Raw genomic sequence first — 19,119 nt, forward strand, 5'->3', positions numbered from 1 at the left:
GATATGAAACCAGATCAGAGGGATGTGCTGTATCTGGTCAAAGGAAAAGTAGGAACAAAGGGGGGAACTGGGCATTCACTGCAAACATCTGTACCACTCAAATGACAACTACATTTCACATCTAGAACAAGGGACATGCACAATCAAACAGCGCTGAGTGTCACAATAACTTCAGAGATACATAATGGTGGGGGGGGGTGGTCAGTGAAGCTGAGGCACAGCATCACTGCATTACCAGAGCACAGCAGTACAATACCATTGCTAATGAAAATGGAGCCAGGAAGCAAAGTGTCCAGGGAAAAGAAAGCAGATGGGACTGGCATATAAATGGAAATGCAACTAGGATGAAGCATGATCCTCAAGCTACACTGACCAAGCAGAGAGCAGCAACTTAAACGCAACTACACATTTATCGAGTTTCAGTGGTTCTAGATCAGAGGAGAATCACTATTCTGTTGAAGTGACTTGCCTGTCATTTTTTGGATCCATAAAGTCAAAAATGGATACTCATATGATTAGTTCTGGCTCATGTCCAGGTGGTATGACTGAACCAACTTTTTATTGACAGCAAGTGGGAAGTATAAACAACAGCTATTTTCTTTTCAATGATATTGGAGGAAATGGTAACTGCAGCTACTTCTATCATTAAAGGACTTATATCATTAAATCACTGATAAATATTTATCCTCCTCTATTTACTTAATTTAAATCTACACAGGTTATTATCCTCCACCAGTGTCTTTGCACATCAGTATTAACCTTCACTGATGCTAGTGGACTGGTGCTATATGTGTCGCACCATTCTGTTCATCAGACTTTGATGGTCCAGTAAGTTGCCATTTTCTGAGACTGACATCTATTACCCGACCCAGGACTGAACAAGTGATGGAGCAGCTGCCTTCACTTCAAATTGGTGGGTCCTTAGTATCATGGCCAACATTTCCTAACAAAATTATTTTTCCTCACATACAGGAAAATAAAACATTTGAAAGCGGGGGTCCATTTAAGATTTAATTTGAGTGGGGAAGACGCAGCAACCTATCTGAGTGAAAGTAGGCTGAAAGTCATCAAGAAGGACTAACAGGTGCAATATGTCAGTCAGAAACTTTGCATTGTGAGCCTAAATGGAACAGTGGTGCTCATGTGGCCAGAGCAAGGGAAGCTGCACTCGCCCTGCCTTGAACTCCTTCCTCTCACTCACCCTCTTACAAGACCCTCCTGAAACCACCACCACACCTGGAAGCCACAGCCAGGCCTGTCTTTGCCCATAACCGTAGCAGTCTGCAGCTGCTCCACACCCTTATCCAGTTCTAGGGGAGTAATGAAGCCCCGGTTAAAATGGCCAAAGGCTTCTACCACCCTTTGTTCACTGTGGCTGGGTCAAAATCCTGGAACACCCTTCCTAACAGCACTGTGGGTGCACCTACAACACAAGGACTGCAGTGGTTCAAGAAGGCAGCTAGCTCACCACCAGCTTCTCAAGGGCAATTAGGAATGGGCAACAAATGCTGGTTTATCCAAATCCTGTGAACAAATGAAAAAAATTATGGACAGGAAATTAGCACACTGGTGTGGGTTCCCACCAGAAACCTGCTCTAAGTTAAAATCCCTTCCTGCTCCCTCTTGTCCCCTATACGGCATTTTACATGGGTAATTCTGTTCATCCATCGCAAAGAGAAAGAAAAAGGCAATGAAGACCTCACACACTTTAAAGCCCTACCAAGCTCCAGACATTTTGACAGCAATCTCTCCATGAACCACACACCTTGCAGGTACAGTTTTTGCACTTTTCAACCCATGATTCCATGCTGCGATACACTTCTCTGTTCACTTGACAAGTCTTCTCACAGTAACAGCTCTCCAGTTCATTCAGCCTGGCCTCTGCATAGTTTAACTACAACAGAAAGGTTCACAGTGAAATTAGGTAGCATTTCATGGAATCAACAGCACAAAAAAAATGAGTCATTGAGCCCAACATGTTTGAGGCAGCGTTCAAAATGCACACACCCTATTTCATCTCACCAGATCAGAACAAACTTCTGTTCTTTTCTTACTTCATGTAAGAACGTATTAATGCTACTGGCCTCAACTATTGCTCGTGCTAGTGAGTTCCACATTAGGAACCTAGGCACAGGAGTAAGCCATTTAACTCCTTGGCCCTGCAACCAATGACGTCATGGCTGGTCTGCAACCAAATTCCATGGCCTTTGGCCCATATCTATTAACATTGCATAACAAAAATCTGTTAATTTCACATTTTAAAATTTATAAACGATCCACCATCAATTCTCATTTGCAAAAGAGAATTCCAAATTTCTACCGCTCTTTGAGTGTAGAAGTCTTCCCTCAGTCAAGATTCTGTTGGGCCAAATGGGGTCTCGCTCACCGGTTGGAGAGCCGGCGGGGAATCCCCATCAGTTCTCTGGGGGAGTCCGATGGGATCAAATGCCATTCAGGCACTTAAGTAGCCACCAACGGGCCTTCCCCACGATTGAGGTCCCCAATGGGAGAAGTCCCATCCAATCAGAGGCTGGCAGGCCTTCACTGCTGTCATGCCAATAGGAGCAGTGGCTGCTGACAGCAATGCACCTACCAGCAGCCCAGAATCATTGTGAGACCCCAGGCCTAAGGTGAGCGAGGGCAGGATAATGAGGGACTCTTCTAGACCCCCTCCCCCCCCACCAAACAAGGGCACCGGCAAACCTGACAGGTTTTGCTGGGTGGTTTTTTGAGGTACAGGAAAGCTGTACAGTCTCAAACAGACATAAATAAGACCAGTCACACAACAGGAGGCTATATTTGGATTGGACACTGTTAATTTAGCAGGATAACTCATGTTAAAATTGGTCCTGCAAAGTCAACAGATGGTAGCCTCCAATACTTGTCCTCTTTCCATTATTTGTGCGCAAAATGGCATTGAAGTAGTTTGGCAGGACTCACATTTAGAACATTTCTACAGGCATCCAAATTGGGTCAGTGCGTCCAGTAAATTCTCAACAAGTTTGTTGTTCACCACAAAATTTAAGTTATGAATAGAACTCACACTTTACCTCGTGAGGTCTCTTACAAAACTTGTGGGTAAGCTAGAATTATCAAATGCAGAAACATAAATTCAAAGGACGTTGAATGGCAAAGCTCATCAGTGCTGCAGGAACAAGTGCAGATTTTCTATCATCTGTTTTGTTTTTAGGATAGTTCTGCTTTTCTGCTTAAAATGGGGATGTGTGTTGCAACATGGCTTGTTGTGTAGAATGGTAATACAGCAGTGACAGTTAAGGGGAAACTTAATTGAGGGACTAAAAATTATGAGAGATTTGATAGAGCAAGTCGGGCGGTAAACTGTCTTCTCCAGCAAGTCTGTCATTAAGCCAACTAAGGCCATTTTAGCACCAATTAACTGGCATTTTCCTCGGGCAATGGCAGTTGGCTGGATACGCATGGGACTCGGCTCTGTCTGCAGCTCGCCACATAACGGGGCGAGAGTGCAGCGGGAGGTCAGAGCGCCATGAAAGGAGTATGCACTGTTACCTTAAATAAGCATACAGGTTTCATTCATTCGGCAGGCAATTGCTTTCAAGTGGGGGTGTTTCCTCTGCAGACAGGTAGCTCTAGGCATTAGGATTTGTCTGCTGGTTCCAGCATTCATCGCACGCCTCTCCCTCTCCATTCACCGCAGCACTCACCAGCCTTGATGGGCTGTCAGCCGCCCCTCCCTCTGGCCACGCTGGCTGGCCCTCCCATGAACTGTGGGTGTGACAGCAGCCCAAGAGGTGGTTTCTTAACTGGCTAATGTTCTGCTACTTGCTCTTCCAGGTTCCTGACCTGGAATTCATCCCCACACCAGCTAGTGGCAAATTTCAGCCCAACATTTCAGGCCAATTGGAAGGTTTTATGGTGCGGCAAAAAACACAAGAAATAGGAGCAAGAGTAGACCATTTGGCCCGTTGAGCCTGCTCTGCTGTTCAATATGGTCAAGGCTGATCTTGGGCTTCAACTCCACTTTTCTGCCTGCTCCCCATATCCCTTGATCCCCTCATCGAATCCCAGCCTTAAAATGTATTTGATGATGGAGCATGCACAACCCTCTGGGGTAGAGAATTTCGAAGATTCACAAACCTTTGAGTGAAGTAATTTCTCCTCATCTCAGTCCTAAATGATCGGTCCCTTATCCTGAGACTGCGGCCCCCGTGTTTTAGATTCCCCGACCAGTGAAAACAATCTCTCAGCGTCTACCCGATCAAGCCCCCTCAAAATCTTGAATGTTTCAATGAGATCGCCTCTCATTCTTCTAAACTCCAATTTACGCAGCTCTCATCATAGGAGAATCAATCACAGGTGCAGAGTGGTTCAATTTACGAGACTATTATGTTCAGAAGTTACTTGGCATATGCAGCAAGTAACATTTGTGCAAAAGATACTCTGTACTTTGAAATTTGGTTTCCTGTCTTATTATTTTGTTATCCATTTTAAACAGCCAGCAACTGAATTTATTTATACACCATTTATCAGAGAGAAGGACCATCACAACAAGCAAATATCAATATCTGAAATTGTGGAGGGATCCTTGTTAAAGTTTGATTTAAGGTTCTGAATAAAAGTCTTTAATTTGAATATGTTTATTAAAATCGAATGTTTCTGGAATGCTAAATACGCGCAAAGGTATCTGGTAAAGAAGGAAAGATGCAAGTCAGTTTAGTGTTAAGCTTGTGCATTTGTTGACATTGCTATAAAAGCCCATACCCTAAATCAATGGACAATTAATGGTGGAAACCGACTCCCCACATTTTATCTGCAGACATTTCGTAATGTATCTACGGTAACCCGGTACGGGGAAAGAGCAGGAGAGTGAGACATAATGGGCAGCTCCTTCAAAGAGCTGGCACAGAGACAGTGGGCCGAATGGCTTCCTTTTGCACTGTAAGATTCACGTGAGAGCACTTGAGGGCAACCAAGTTATTTAAACCTCTCTCTGATGAGGCAGGAAAACACAATGGAGGATGGAAACTGGTAGCCCATTTCACACACCTCTCAACTGAAGGCAGTGAGAATGAGAACCAGACTGCACATAAAACACAAAAAGAAAACTCTGGATAAAGCTGGAGCATTCTGGATGGGAATAACTCCAAAATGGAATTATACCTCTTAGTTTCCTATACAGGGTCCCTACAATGTTTATAAAAAAGAGAAATGGTCAGGAGGATCTAGTAATTTTCTAATTCTGCTTTGGGCAATCGCAGAAAAATACCAGAAGGAATATTTCTCCCGAGTTTTTATATTTTCAGAAAACCTGATCCACAAATTAGAACTCAAAACATCAATCCAATCACCATGTGGCACTTTCAGAGTGGAATGTGAAATAGGATGAGTGTTGCATGTAGTTTGAAACACCTCTTAAGACTAATCACAAAATAAATTGGTCCTCCCTGTGTGCAATTTATTCATTAAAAAGATGAAAACCAGTGGAAATTCCTGCTTAGAAGGCCTGTATCTGATATGTTCAGGGAAAAGCAGTGTTGACAGGAGGGTTTAACCCTTCATATCTGTTGCATTCTGGTTTACAACATTGGCAACACCATGAATGTATCATTATTAATATTCTTCATTTCAGAGTTTGAGGTTATTTTTAAGCAAGCATGTAATTATTACCAAAGTTGAAACCAATTTATCATCCACAGTCTTTTCTTTTAAAACATAAAAATGCTTCCTTTGCCCTCCTTCTCCCCAAGTCTCTGAATCGTTAACCCATTCTGCAAAGCCCCCCCAGCCATAGTGAATTGTCTGTCTTGCCTTCTTTCAGGCACAAGAAGGCTGGCCTCCCAGAGGAGTGGGAGCCAAGTTTAAATGGCAATGTCCAATGCTCTCCTGGCCAATGTTCCATTCTCCAGTCTCCAGAAACTTCAGACCATCCCCAAGGTTCTGCCGTCCATATCCTATCCTGCACCAGATCTTGCTTCCCAACCAGCCCTGACCAATATTCACTCCCAGGTCCTCCAAACTATAACACTGCATTAAAGGCAAAATCCTTCCAAGTATTCATTCCTCCATTTCTCTGTAACTATCTCCATTGTTAACCTCCTTACATAATCTCTCTGTTCCTCAGTTTCTGGCCTCTTGTGCTGCACCTCTCCCATTGCCCTGCTATTGGCAGGCATGCTTTCAGCCACACGCCAAACATTCTTCCATAAACCCTTCCATCTCCTCTCTCCTCCTTTATGATTCCCTGGAGAAACCTTCAACCAAGTTTTTGATCGGTCCTCCTAATATCTCCTCCTTTGGCTCACATCCATTTATCTCTTACAACTATACCAAGAAACTTGGAACATTTTTTTTACTTGAGGGCACTATGTAAATCGGTGTTGAAAACAAAATTTAGAATTTTTCTTTCCCAGTACTCAGAAATGTATTAAAAGGAACAGTGTGTAATGATAAAAATATCAGCTCCACTTCTGTGGATTTGCTCCAATATGTAAATGTGCATTTTTCAATTCAAGGATCAGGTTTATAACCAAAATTGTGACACATCTTGTACTGCATTTTAATTCACCTGATTACTACGCTGTGCTGAAGAAATCATTAATGGAAAAGGCTCTGCGTGAACAGTTTCTAATCATCTCAACCCCATAATTAGACTGGAACCTTAAAGTCAATCCCTAGGGCAGGATTTTTACCTCATCAGGCAGGTTTGGCGGGCAGGCCCAGGAGCAGCCGCAAAACCAGCCGCCGCCCGCCATCGAGTCCCACCCGCAATTTCACCCAATTAACGGCCAGTCAGCATGTGACGCGCGCTGAAGCGCTCAGCGCTGCTTGGGTTGGGGAGGGGGTGGGGGAGAGGAGGGTGAGTGTGGAAGTCAGCGCATGCACGCGGGTGCGCTCAGTGAAAGCTCCCTGAAGGGCACTGAAGCTGCCTCAGGGAGCTGAAGACGTTTAACATTAAAAACAAAGAACTGAAAAATAAGGAAAGTTAAAACTGAGTTTTAAAACTTTTTTTTTAAAATCACTGGTCGAAACCTCATCCTACCCGTGGATGGGGTTTTCCAAAAATTCAAGGGCTGCTTGGCCTATTCGCCTGCCCGCCAACTGTAAGGTTGGACAGGCAAGTAATCATTCACTTTAATTCATTCATTAATTAATGAGCATAACAGCCCTCTTAAATGTCGGCGGGCACGCTGCCGACTGCCACACACACGCGCCAACCGAAATATCGCGTGAGCGCACCATGATGTTGGGACACTCGCCTGACATCAACGCGCGCTATTTTACTCCCGTTGGGGGTCAGGTGCTCGCCCGCCCAACGAGGGAAAAGTTCTGCCCCTAGAGAGTTGGATTATGCTCCCACATCTCACCCAATTTTACTTTCCCCCTCCCCTCCCCGCCCGTTACCTCCCTCACCTGTATCCACCTGCAGGTTCTGTTCAAGGTGTGTTTCTCTAGAGAGTGTGCTCGAAATGTTGTGTATCGAAATGAGAACATGGTAACATTGGAATTTAGCTCTTTAATGTCTTTTTTTTCTCAAACACACGAACTATCCTCAGTATAACTCATGTACGTTTTGGGCAGGCTCCATGGGATTAATAATACTGGGGTGCAGGGGGGAGGGGGATGGCAAACACCCCCAAAAACAAAGTCAGTGTGGGGCCGACATTCTCCACAGCGGCCCATCCCACACCCATAAAGTGCTACGGGGTGAAATAACGTGGTCCGATTGGGGCTTCCAGCCCCTCGCTGGGCATCAATGGCTGCTGCCGGAACTGCAGAAGGAGACCAAGGCTCAAGGAATCCCAGAGCAGCTAAATCCAGGGTCTTGGGCCGGGAGGGTTTAGGTAGGTTAGGGAGAGGGTCTAAGGTGGAGGGGCGGAGTTTAAGGGAGGAGACAGGTAGAAAGGGAGGGAGGTACAATCTTCGAGGGTGGAGGGGGGCACCCAATGATCGGCAAAGGGCAGCCTCTGAACAGCAATCCCCCCCACCTTCCTTCCCACCCTTTAAACATGTAAAAATGTAAGTGAGGAAATTGGGATGTCTGCTCCCACCCAGCTGCCAATGCAAAACATTTTATGGATGAGCAGTGTATTATCAGAGTCAATTAGGCTTGACAACAAACCTAATTGACCCTTGATTATTTATTTAAATATGGCGGGTGTCTGCTGATGCCTATTGACAGGGTGCCTGTGAAAGCTCATTCACTTTGCAGCTGGCTGATCAAATGGTAACAGGGCTGGGCCTCAATATGATTCGGGTCTGACCTTGAGGATGTTAGGACAGATCTCCTGATGTGTGGCGCAAACACAACACTCACCTTGTGGTTTAAGATCAGCCACAACATTTTTTAGCTCAATTTCCCCTTATCTGACCACTGCCCACTTGATAGTAATGTATGTTGTACGCTGAGTAGAATACAACAATGTGGTTACCCTTTACCAGGAACCTCTCCTCGTTCTGAATGTACAATTGATGGAATTTCACCTCTTAGAAGAAAATCACAAAAAAGGTCACCATTTCAGTTTAATATTGAATTTTCTTTGCCTGAAAATTCCATTTGCTTGAAGCGATTTGATTAAGATTCACCTGCATCCTGATTTCAATTCGGGAAAGGATCAAAAAGTCACCATTAAAACACAAGTTTCATTCTGCTGAAATTGCTCTCCACACTGAAAAATGAATTGTGGTTATCTGCAATGTATCAGTTGGCAACACTAAATCTGATCTTAAGCTAGTTTTGCTGATTTTTTAAAAAAAATAATTCTAACACATCTCCAAGGTAAAATGGAGGACAATTAAAGCTGCCAAGCTTTCTCTCCATCACTCTTGTCAAGTTCAATTCAATTCAATCATCTCTTCCTGGAACAAATCATTTGATATTCTGGAGTTGCTGATGAACTATTCAACATCCTTTGAGCTTAACGATTGATATGTATTCATATAGAAGGTTAAAGGATGATCACCTTGAGATGTTTAAGGTGGTTAAAGGAGCTGATGGGATAAACAGAGGAAAACTGTTTCTTCTGGTGCCATAACAAGGGGCATATTTTAAAACAAGAGTTGATCAATTCAGGGTGCTTTCAGGAAGAATTTCTTCATACAAGGGTGAGTAGAAACCTGAAACTCTCTCCCCCAAAATGCTGCTGAAGCTAGGTCAATTTAGAATTTCAAAATGGAAATTGGTGCATTTTTGTTAGCCAAGTGTATCCATGGTTATGGACCCAAGGCTGGTAGATGGAGTTAAGATACAAATAGCCCATGATCTATTTGAATGATGGAACAGGCTCAAGGAGCTGAATGACCAATAGTGAAACCCTTCAGATGTTCATATACCATAATACAACCTAGTCACTTATTTTCACACTTGAATGTTGTGTTACTCCATAGCATTCTTTCCTTTCCTTTCAAGGGGACTAGATAAACCAGATTACTTCAAGGGGAGGAAGGAAAAAACAGCTCAGACCAGTACTCTTATTTCCCAGTTTTTACTGGCGTTCCATTTTAAGGTGTACAAGACCAGTTCAGGCCAGTATACTTATTTCCCAGTTTTTACTGTTATTTCGTTTTGGGTCATGAGAAAAAAAAAATCAGGAAAACAAAATCCATTTAATTTTGGAAACGAAACATCTCAATTCAATGCCCTCTGTTACTAGTTCACTTTCAACATCATGAAGTCACCCAACTAAACCATAAATCCATTCAATCCATAAAAACAAATTGCAAGCCCTTTCCTTTAGACCTGACAATGGAAGGGTCTATCCACTTGCCCAGTTATCAATGGCCATAATGAAACACCAAGATATCAATTGGAGCCAAAATGTTCAAAAGTTAAAAATCCTATTGAAGAGTCAGACTGCATTCTCTGGTAAACTCACTTTTGTCGTCATTTTAGCGAGAAGCTCCTGTAGATCCATAATGCCTTGCACCAGATTAAGGAAGTCACTGCATGTTGGGCATGCTCCAAAAAGACAAAAGTGAAAAAAAAGGACAGAAGTGTAAGAGTCTCTCGAATGAGAGAATAAATGGAATACAATGCTTATGACACTATGGGCGATTATGTAGATTTACTAAAAGCATGTGTTCATTTCTGTTACAGTTTCCATGGTAACGGCAAAAGGTCTTAACTTGCTTTGCATCACCTTCGAAAACAGCACAAAAGTAATGTTGACACACGTAATATAACTTTACACTCTTTCAATTTAGATGGCCTTGATTTCCATAGCAATGACTAAACAAGCATTCAGTTTTCACCATGGAATTTGTAGCAAACTTGTATGAAAGCACAATCTGCACTGCCACATTATCTCCATTCATTCCCTGGTGCGATTCAATAGGATGTTATTTAAATACAGTCAGTGATTTATTCGCAAGCTGCATTGTATTCTCATGCCCACAAAAGGTAATTCTCTGAAAAGCATATAGCTGTGTCCACCACATTTTTCATACGATTTTGGTATTTTCAAAGCAGTTATATTTGCACTGGTTTGGTGATCATATTTGCAGTAACATTCAGATGCACTTTTCAACAAAGATATTTCAAAAAGTTACTGATCCACACAAATTAAACCCACTTGTAATTTTGTTAAAGCAATGTCAATTTTCTTAATTGAGCTGAAAGACACTGGAACTGAAAAGTGAACATTGCCCCTCATTTTTAATATTCTTTAGCAAACCGCTACTTTTTTTGCATCGGTCACTCAAATAGAGTCAAAATTAATGATGAGAATTATTCATCAATGACTTGAAATCTTCCATCACCAACAGTGGAATCAAGCAATAACCCTGTATATAATTGGCTATGATTGCTTTCAACTGCTTCATAACCTGGCTAAAATTAATTTAACTTTGGGATATGTTGTTCTGGCAAGTAGAATACAATAATAGCACAAAGCTGCTTTGTTAGTTATTAATTTTCTCAGTAACACATATGCTGGACAGAATCTTCTGGGCCTACCAGCGGTGGGAAGCTTGGCAGACGGGGGAATTTAATTTGGTGTGAGGCCAAAAATCAGTTTCCCGACGTCAGGGTGAACTATAGGGGGAGAATTTTCTCCCCGTTGGGGAGTGGCTGGGCAGAAGCAGGCGCGGGTGGGCGTGCAGCCGATCGCCGCCCGCGATCATCTGGGCACCGCCATTTTGCGTGGGCAGGCCAACTAAGGCCCACCCAGCGTGACGCGCACCCAGAAGCGGCTGAGCGCTCCCTGTGTGGGCGGGGGATGGGGGGAGTAGGTGGAGTTGGAGCCAGTGTCACATGAGCTGGGACATGTCTATGAATTTTATTAAAAATCTTCATTAAAGTTCAGAAACCTTCGTGAAACCTCATCCACGGGAGGGATGAGGTTTCATGAGAAATGCGAAGGCCGCCTGGGCACTTCTCCTGCCCCCCCCCCACCCCCGCCAACCTTAAGGTTGGACGGGCAGCACTGTTAATTGTTTTAATTGGTATTTAAATGGCCTTAACAGGCCTTTGAAAGATCGGCGGGCGCACAGCCGACTCCGGTGCACGCCCGCCAAGCTGAAGATCTGAATGACGCGCGGTTGACGTTGGGACACACGCCCGACGTCACCACGCGTCATTTTACGTGTTGGCGAGCGAGGCCCGCCCCTGTCCGGCCTAAAAATTTTGTTCTCAGGACTTCAAAGGCGGGTCGAGCCTCCTGGTGAAGAATGTCAGGAAACGTGCTTTAGCAAGTCATGCATGCTCATTAAAAGGCCACCCTCGCCAGGATTAAGATCCCCCCCCCGCCTCAACCCCCCCAAATTCGGTTCCCCGCCCACAAGAAATTAAAAGGTTAACATTCACAACTGCACACAAGTGATTCCATGATCATCAGTGAGCTGCCACCGCAGTGTCCTTTTTGGGAAGCATCTATAAATACCAACTTATGCTTCAGATGGTGGAGCGGGCAGGGAGGGGGGGTGGTGGCAGCGCCAGTTGTACGGTGGATGACCAGGGAAGGGTTGGCAGAGGAGGGTGGAGCAGTGAGCGAGCAAAGGTGGAAGGAGTAGTGCAGGTTGCCCTGGTGCCCTTGAAGTATGCAGCCTGGACCTTCGACCCCATGAGGTTACAGTGGGAACGGTGACTTCCTACCTACCCCTGCCGTGTGGATCGGTGAGCTCCTTGTGGATATATATGTAACGAGCTGACCAGCGCAAGATCACGTGTGATCAACCATCCTGCCTCCCCCCTGTGTCCCAGCTGAAATCACTCCCACGTCCATGCCCACCACCAACCTTCGGCCCCAGAATGGATCCAGGTGTAGAAACTGCAAATAAGGACAAGAACACCTTCACAGGAACATCACAATCACCTCTTTGTAATGGGGTCAATACTAAAACATTCCACAAAATAAAAACGCACAAACCTTTTCTTCAGGGTTCCAGGCTATTCTTTGTTCCATACCCAAAGCCTTAGAGATCAATGCACTCCTCTGGAGGCTATCTCACCGGACATATGGTCCTCCAGCCTTACACCAGCCCCACTAAGTTGGGAATCGCCCAGAGTCCACCAGCCCCAACTCCATCTAGCCTTCACCAGCCTTGTAAAGGGCACTGGTGGCCCAACATAGCTTCCTCCCAGTCCATTTCCAGGCCTTCATAATGCACTCCAGCTAGGATTTGGTAGAAATGTACAAGGAGGGCCAAGCACATTTAGCCCAGGGGTAAAAAAGCAAGAAAAATCGGAGGCACAGGGAACAGGCATGTTAAGTATGCTGCAAACGCCAGCTGGCAGATTAATTCACAAGGGCACATCATATTAAGGAAGAAAAAAACATTTATAGTGCTGCAATGACAGCACATGACTTTTGCACAAAGCAAATATCTCTCTACTGTCAATGCATTTGCCCTGAACTTGCTACTGGCCCAAAATGAGAACAACATAATTGAAGAAAAATGACAATTGACATATTTGCTGTCATTTCAAACCAACTGCATCACTTAAGGCAGTGTCGAGTAATGCCTAAAGGCAGAGAAAGCATTCCAAATGCAAGAGAAGGGAAATGTGGAGAGAAAATTCTCCTCACTGTGCATCTTTGGGACTATTAAATATTCAAAGTCGTGAATTATAATATTTTAATTTTGATAACCTGTTTAAAATTCATATTTGCATTTGTACTCTGACATAAGACTATTGCGGGTGATGATGTATTTTGGCAACTGATTGGGCTTTTGCATCTGTATCAATGAGATGCTTTCACTCTGCAATTTGTCATCTCATTTTGTATCCTTACGCACTGCTCAAATTTGGGCAGAAACCTGTTGTTAGTAGGAATGGAGGTATAAAGAACTGGTTCATCGACAAAAAAGACACACTGCACCTACAGACTTGCTAACTGTTCCAGACCACCCACAAATGGATAATGCAAGACTCCAGTATTGCTTGAGAAGTGGCTGAAAACTGCTAAGAATACAAGCAAATACAGCAGCCTCTAAAGAATGCATTACCCAACCAAATGCAACTGTATGGAGCATTTTCCTCTCTCACTTTGCCGAATTCCCAATCCAGCCATCCAACTAACCAAAGATTAAGTATTGTTCGTTCATTTGGTTTTACATACTCATTGACCAAATGCCTCAAGTCACAGTGAGGTATGAAGGTAAGGGAATAAAAAGCACACAAAACAATCATTTCACCACGCTTTGTGCTTCAACTTAATCATTCATTCAGAATGGGCGGGGTGTCCATTATGCCTTCCCGATAGTCTTGGTATCTAGGCTACCAATCAGGCATGGGTGGCAAACCTAGTGCCTCCACCATACAGTTGAGTCAGAAGTGTGTCATGAAAGAGGGTGGGGACACAAAGACTGGCAGCAAGCCTAAGGTTTCTGTGAGGTCAAGAGGCAGACATAAAATCTCTTTCCGACACACAATCAGTGAAGAAGCTTTCTGCAAGCTATTATTGCAGCTGCTTGCAATGATCTATTTAAGGGCCGCTGGTCTGGCCACTCAAAACCCAGCTCCAATGTTGGACCAAAATTGTGCTGAGACCCCTAACAAATAGAGGAACTCAGACATAAATATTTTAACAAGGCTCGTGGATGTTTCGAGTAGGAGGCCTGTTCAAAAGTGACATTGTGTTGGGTAGTGAAGTGGATATGTTACTGGGCTAGTTTTCCCAAGAATGCAAATTCGAATCCCACCACAGCAATTTGAGTATTTAAATTCAGCTTCAAAGATGTTGGTACAAGCAAAAGTGCTGACTTCACCCTCCATTGTATTATTTGGCAGTACCTCCAAGTTAAATGGAATAGATTAAGAACAAGGTCGAGCAACCATCAGCAGCAGAAACGTACACCACCACAATCTGCAATGCCAATGGCTAGGATATCCCTTACTCCATCACCATCATGCCAGATGACTAACCGTGATTTAATGAGGAGTAACCTAACATGAAGAGGGGCTTCCCTATCCTCAAAAATAGTGGAGTCTAGTGTTTGAGTGCAACAGCCCAGGCTGAGGAAACCACAAGAGCCACTTGAAGATCTTTCTCAACCTCTTCCCAAACACATGACCTATACCACCTAGAAGAACAAGAGCTGGTTCCTAGGAGCAACACCAGCTCCATATTACCCACATGGTGTTTTTCCTTCATTGTTCCTGGGCCAAAATTCTGGAACTCCCCACCTAACAGGACTAAAGGAGCTCCTTCACTACACAGGTTGCAGCGGACTTTGCCGGTGATGCACACACACTAAGAATTCATTCTTCCAAACACAGTCGGTGTTCAGCACAAGAAATTATATGGCGCAGGGAGCAATGACAAAAAATAAAAATTCCCCCTTTTAAAACTGGTCACTTTCGATGAAATTTATACAAACTATCTCTCAGCTAATTTCCTTGCTTTGTTTCTAAAAGCAAAAGTTTCATTCTGGCTGAGAAAATGACATCTGCATTGATAACTTGCATATGAATAAAGAGCTGCAATCTTAAAAGAATGGCGCTGAAATTGAAAGAACATTAACATTTATATTGAAAATATTGACCATGCTTGTATTGAAGAGAATAGCAAATCATTTTCAGGTTAGGAAAAGCAGCAGCATTATCCAGCTGTTCGCATCAATGGGCAAGATAAGAGTTTCTCCACCAAGCACTTGAGGCTAGTTCAATAGCAGCACATTTTTAACATCTCAGGTCACTGACAAACTCTAAGCGTTGATTAAAAACAGTTACTAGAAGGCCAGTTATACGATGCAGCTTATGTGAATACAATAGAGGGTACCCCTGCTGCAAAATCTACAGGACTGACTTCTGACAAGCATTGAGAGACCAAATCAGCATTGCACCAACTTCAGTATAGCTGCAGTTGGTTCAAACCAATTAGGGTGATGGTGGCATAGTGGTAATATCACTGTACTAGTAATCCACATGACAGGGGTTCAAACTGCACCATGGCAGCTGGTGGAATTTAAATTCAATCAATATACCTGGAATTGAAATCCAGTCTCAGTCATGGTGACCATGACAACTAGCATTCATTGTTGTAAAAACCCATCTGGTTCAGTTATGCCCTTTAGGGAAGGAAATCTGCCATCCTTACCTGGTCTATCCTAGACGTGACTCCAGACCCTCAGCAATGTGGTGGAGTCTTAACTGCCCTATAAAACTGCCAATAGTTCAAGGGCAATTAAGGATGGGCAATAAATGCTGGCCCTGCCAGCAACCCCCACATCCCATCAAAGAAAAACAAACAATCAAAAGTTTGCAGGTGGTTGTTTGGGCATCCGAACAGTTATATTTTTCTTTAGTGACGCCATTCTATTTTCACCAACGTTAAGACCCTGAAATGCTGAGGTTTGTGTGGGTGTAAATCTCTGTCATTGGGGGTGGAAGGAGTGACAGATAATTTAGGTGTCCCCGGTTTCTGCCCAAATTAAGATAGTCTGCAAATTGTGCAATTGTGGATGTTTTTTGAACCTATTACTTTTTATGCCATGTCTTAGAGGCACATCCGTGGGGCTTTCCTGAGCTAACCTGGAAATCCACCCATTCCATTCCTGATAGTAGGCATGAGATCCATTGGGCCCAACAACATGCCTGGGTTCTGCTGTGGGCACCCTGAAGACCTCAGGAAAGTAAAGGAACAAAGATAATCCATCTCAGAGGGATTTAGATAACTTCAGAACGCTGCCCTACCAGTTCCTGAGGAGAATGGAGCCTCCTTTTAATTCTTTCAATCGGCCTGATAAATGATCGTATCTGTCACCTCCAATGCCGCAGAGGCATAAGACACTTGTCCTGCATTTTAATATGAGTTCATCTCCAATGTTTGGGATGGAGTTAGCAGAGGATTAAAGCAAAGGGTTGAAGTTCTTGTACATTGTATTTCCATCCCCTTCAAAAGATATGCAGAATTTTGAAGCCTAAAAATCATTTAAGCCATGATCTGGCTTTCAGAGAGCTCCCCTTAGAGTGATGCAGAGCTAAGGTCTGTTGACTCCACAAGGCACCCCAAATAAGGACCTGTCAGTTCAGCACGTAACATGAAGGCTATACTGAAAACCGTACTGCAAACTATTAGAGAAATGTAAATGTCTAAACTAGTAAATAAGTTTGATCGCTGTCTTGCACAAGAGCATTAAATATATGTTATATGCAGGCATCCATCCTGCATTGGGAAGACAGCAGAACATTGGAATTAGCTTCAGATCTGTAGCAAAGAGATTGCACTGCCACAAGGGCTGAATGGCCTTTGTTTTGCAATCTGAGTGGTTAGATGATTTCTAATAAGACAAAAAGACATCTGCCCAAGTGCCACCTGTAGGGATAACAACATGACCTCATGAACTTACACTGCTTTTGGTTTAAAATAGGCTTTCAGTAAGTTTTAAATTTATCACTGTGGCTCAGCTGGTAGTGCTCTCACCTCTGAGTCGCAAGGTTCCAGATTCAATCCCAGTCCAGGCCTTGAGAGCAACAATCAAGGCTGATACACCAGTGCAGCACTTTGGGCGTGCTACGCTGTCAGAGGTGCCATCTTTCAAAGGCGCCATTAACCTGAAGCCCAATCAGCCTGTTCGAGTGGATGTAAACGTTCCCATGGAACCAATCTGGAGAAGATTTATTCTCTGTGTTCTGGCCAACATTTATCCCTCAATCAACATCACGAGAAAAAAAGATTATCTGGTCATTATCACGCTGCTGTTTCTGAGAGTTTATGGTGCGCATATCATACATTACAAACATGGCTACACTTCAAAAAGTACTTCATTGGCTGTATGGCACTTTGAGACATCCAATGGTCATGAAAGATACTACATAAATGCAAGTTTTTATTTTCTTTTTTTATAGACGCAAAGAATGTAAGAATGATTTGTTGTAAGTGTGTTCTCAAAAGCATCTCTCGATACTGCAGAAGAAAAACTTTTAAAACTTTTCTCACAGCAGGGGGTAGTATGAGAGCATGCATCAAAGGTTGTTTTACAACACAGCCATGGTTTAGATGAGCAACAATAGAAAACAGCATTCTAGTGTGAAAAGGCTAGGAGGCCACTCATCTGCTTGACAAACTATTTGAAATAAATCAGTAGTTGGAACAACACAAGCTACAGTTGTGTGCAGCAGGAAGAGAACCATAATCTGAAAGGTGTAAATAAAGGTGTAAATACTGTGGCTACAAGAGCAGTTCAGAGACCAGGAATCCTGTGGCAAGTAACTCATCTCCTGACTCCCCAAAGCCTGTTCACCATCCACAAGGCACAAGTCAGGAATGTGATGGAATACTCTCCACCTACCTGGATGAAAGCAACTCCCACAACATTGAAGAAGCTTGACACCATCCAGGACAAAGCAGCTCAGTTGATTGGCACCCCATCCACAAACACTCACTCCTTCCACCACTGACGCACAATGCGTATCATCTACAAGATGCACTGCAGGAACTCGCCAAGGCTCCTTAGTCAACACCTTCCAAACCCACGACCACCATCACCTAGAAGGACAAATGCAGCAGACACATGGGAACACTACCACTTAGATGTTCCCCTCCAAGACGCTCACCATGTTGACTTGGAAATATATTGCTGTTCCTTCTCTTGTCACTGGGTCAAAATCCTGGAACTCCCTCCCTAACAGCAGTGTGGGTGTACCTACACCATAGGGGCTGCAGCGGTTCAAGAAGGCAGCTCACCACCACCTTCTCAAAGGCAATTAGAGATGGACAATAAATGCGAGCCTAGCCATTGACACTCACACCCCATGAATGAATGAATAAAAAAAAAATGTTTGACTTAGTAAGAAAGAAAAGCTATTATTCAAGACAGTGGGGTATGAACAGTCTTGGAGAAGGCATTTTCATGCTTTCTGATCAATATCTAAGTGCAGAAGTCTCAGACACAGGGCTAATGTAATACATTCTACCTTGGTTAAGGTAATTAAGATTAATATTTTGTCCCTAATAAATGAAGTGAATTATCAAACATATTGGGCGAAAAATAGGTTATAGCCTTCTTTTCCCAAGCGTGTGGGTCATGCTTTGTGACCCGCCTGTGCCTTTTGGCTTTGAGGTAGGCAGCATACAAACTTCGTCCTACCTTCTCATTTACCCAAATGCAGCATTAATCCTAGTGGGACCCATGCTGCTGGCTCCCTGAATGCTCAGCAGGGGGCCAAATAGCGTGCACTGATAATGCATCATGCAGCCAGCCTGCTCTTCTTAAAGGCTGTTTCAATCCCCTTAGAGACCGATAACTTTACCTTGACTGCCACTACCACAGCATTCCAGATTCCCACCACCCTCTGGGTGAAAAAATTCTTCCTCCCATCCCCTGTAAACCTCCTGCCCCTTACCTTAAATCTATGCCCCCTGGTTATTAATCCCTCCACCAAGGGGAAAAGTTCTTTCCTGTCTACCCTATCAATTCCCCTCATAATTTTATACACCTAAGGTGTGTGGGCAGGTCGCCAAACCCTCTGCCCTCCATGTGAGGATGCAGTGGCACACTGCAGGAAATCCAGAACCTCACCACAAGATCTCCAGAAACGCTCCAGAAGAACTTCCATAGCAGAGGTTAGTGTCATCCTGCAAGTTGGGTGCCTGGTCCTTTAAATAACACTACTGGGAGGATTTGTGACACAGTGCGTAGTGTTCCTGCCTCTAAGCCAGAAGCTCCAGGTCTTGATGGCCTTGGAAAGTTCATTCATAA

At 43.8% G+C, this 19,119-nt stretch overlaps 1 protein-coding gene across 6 annotated transcripts in view; it reads right to left on the bottom strand.

The window, feature by feature from the left end:
- The window catches only part of LOC121283444 (protein kinase C-binding protein NELL1-like), an 839,758-nt gene that overhangs the window by 685,382 nt on the left and 135,257 nt on the right, over positions 1 to 19,119 (bottom strand). For 4 of the 6 annotated variants that reach the window (XM_041198018.1, XM_041198023.1, XM_041198021.1 and 1 more), the window contains exons 7-8: positions 9,852 to 9,937; positions 1,766 to 1,894 (exon numbers count right to left, since the gene is read on the bottom strand). In XM_041198018.1, the coding sequence (XP_041053952.1) occupies positions 1,766 to 1,894; positions 9,852 to 9,937 (215 nt within the window). The remainder of the gene's footprint in view (positions 1 to 1,765; positions 1,895 to 9,851; positions 9,938 to 19,119) is intronic. The other 2 variants (XM_041198019.1, XM_041198022.1) reach the window with 2 other exon arrangements.

This window comes from Carcharodon carcharias, chromosome 10 (assembly GCF_017639515.1).
Source record: "Carcharodon carcharias isolate sCarCar2 chromosome 10, sCarCar2.pri, whole genome shotgun sequence".
Classification (NCBI taxonomy): domain Eukaryota; kingdom Metazoa; phylum Chordata; class Chondrichthyes; order Lamniformes; family Lamnidae; genus Carcharodon; species Carcharodon carcharias.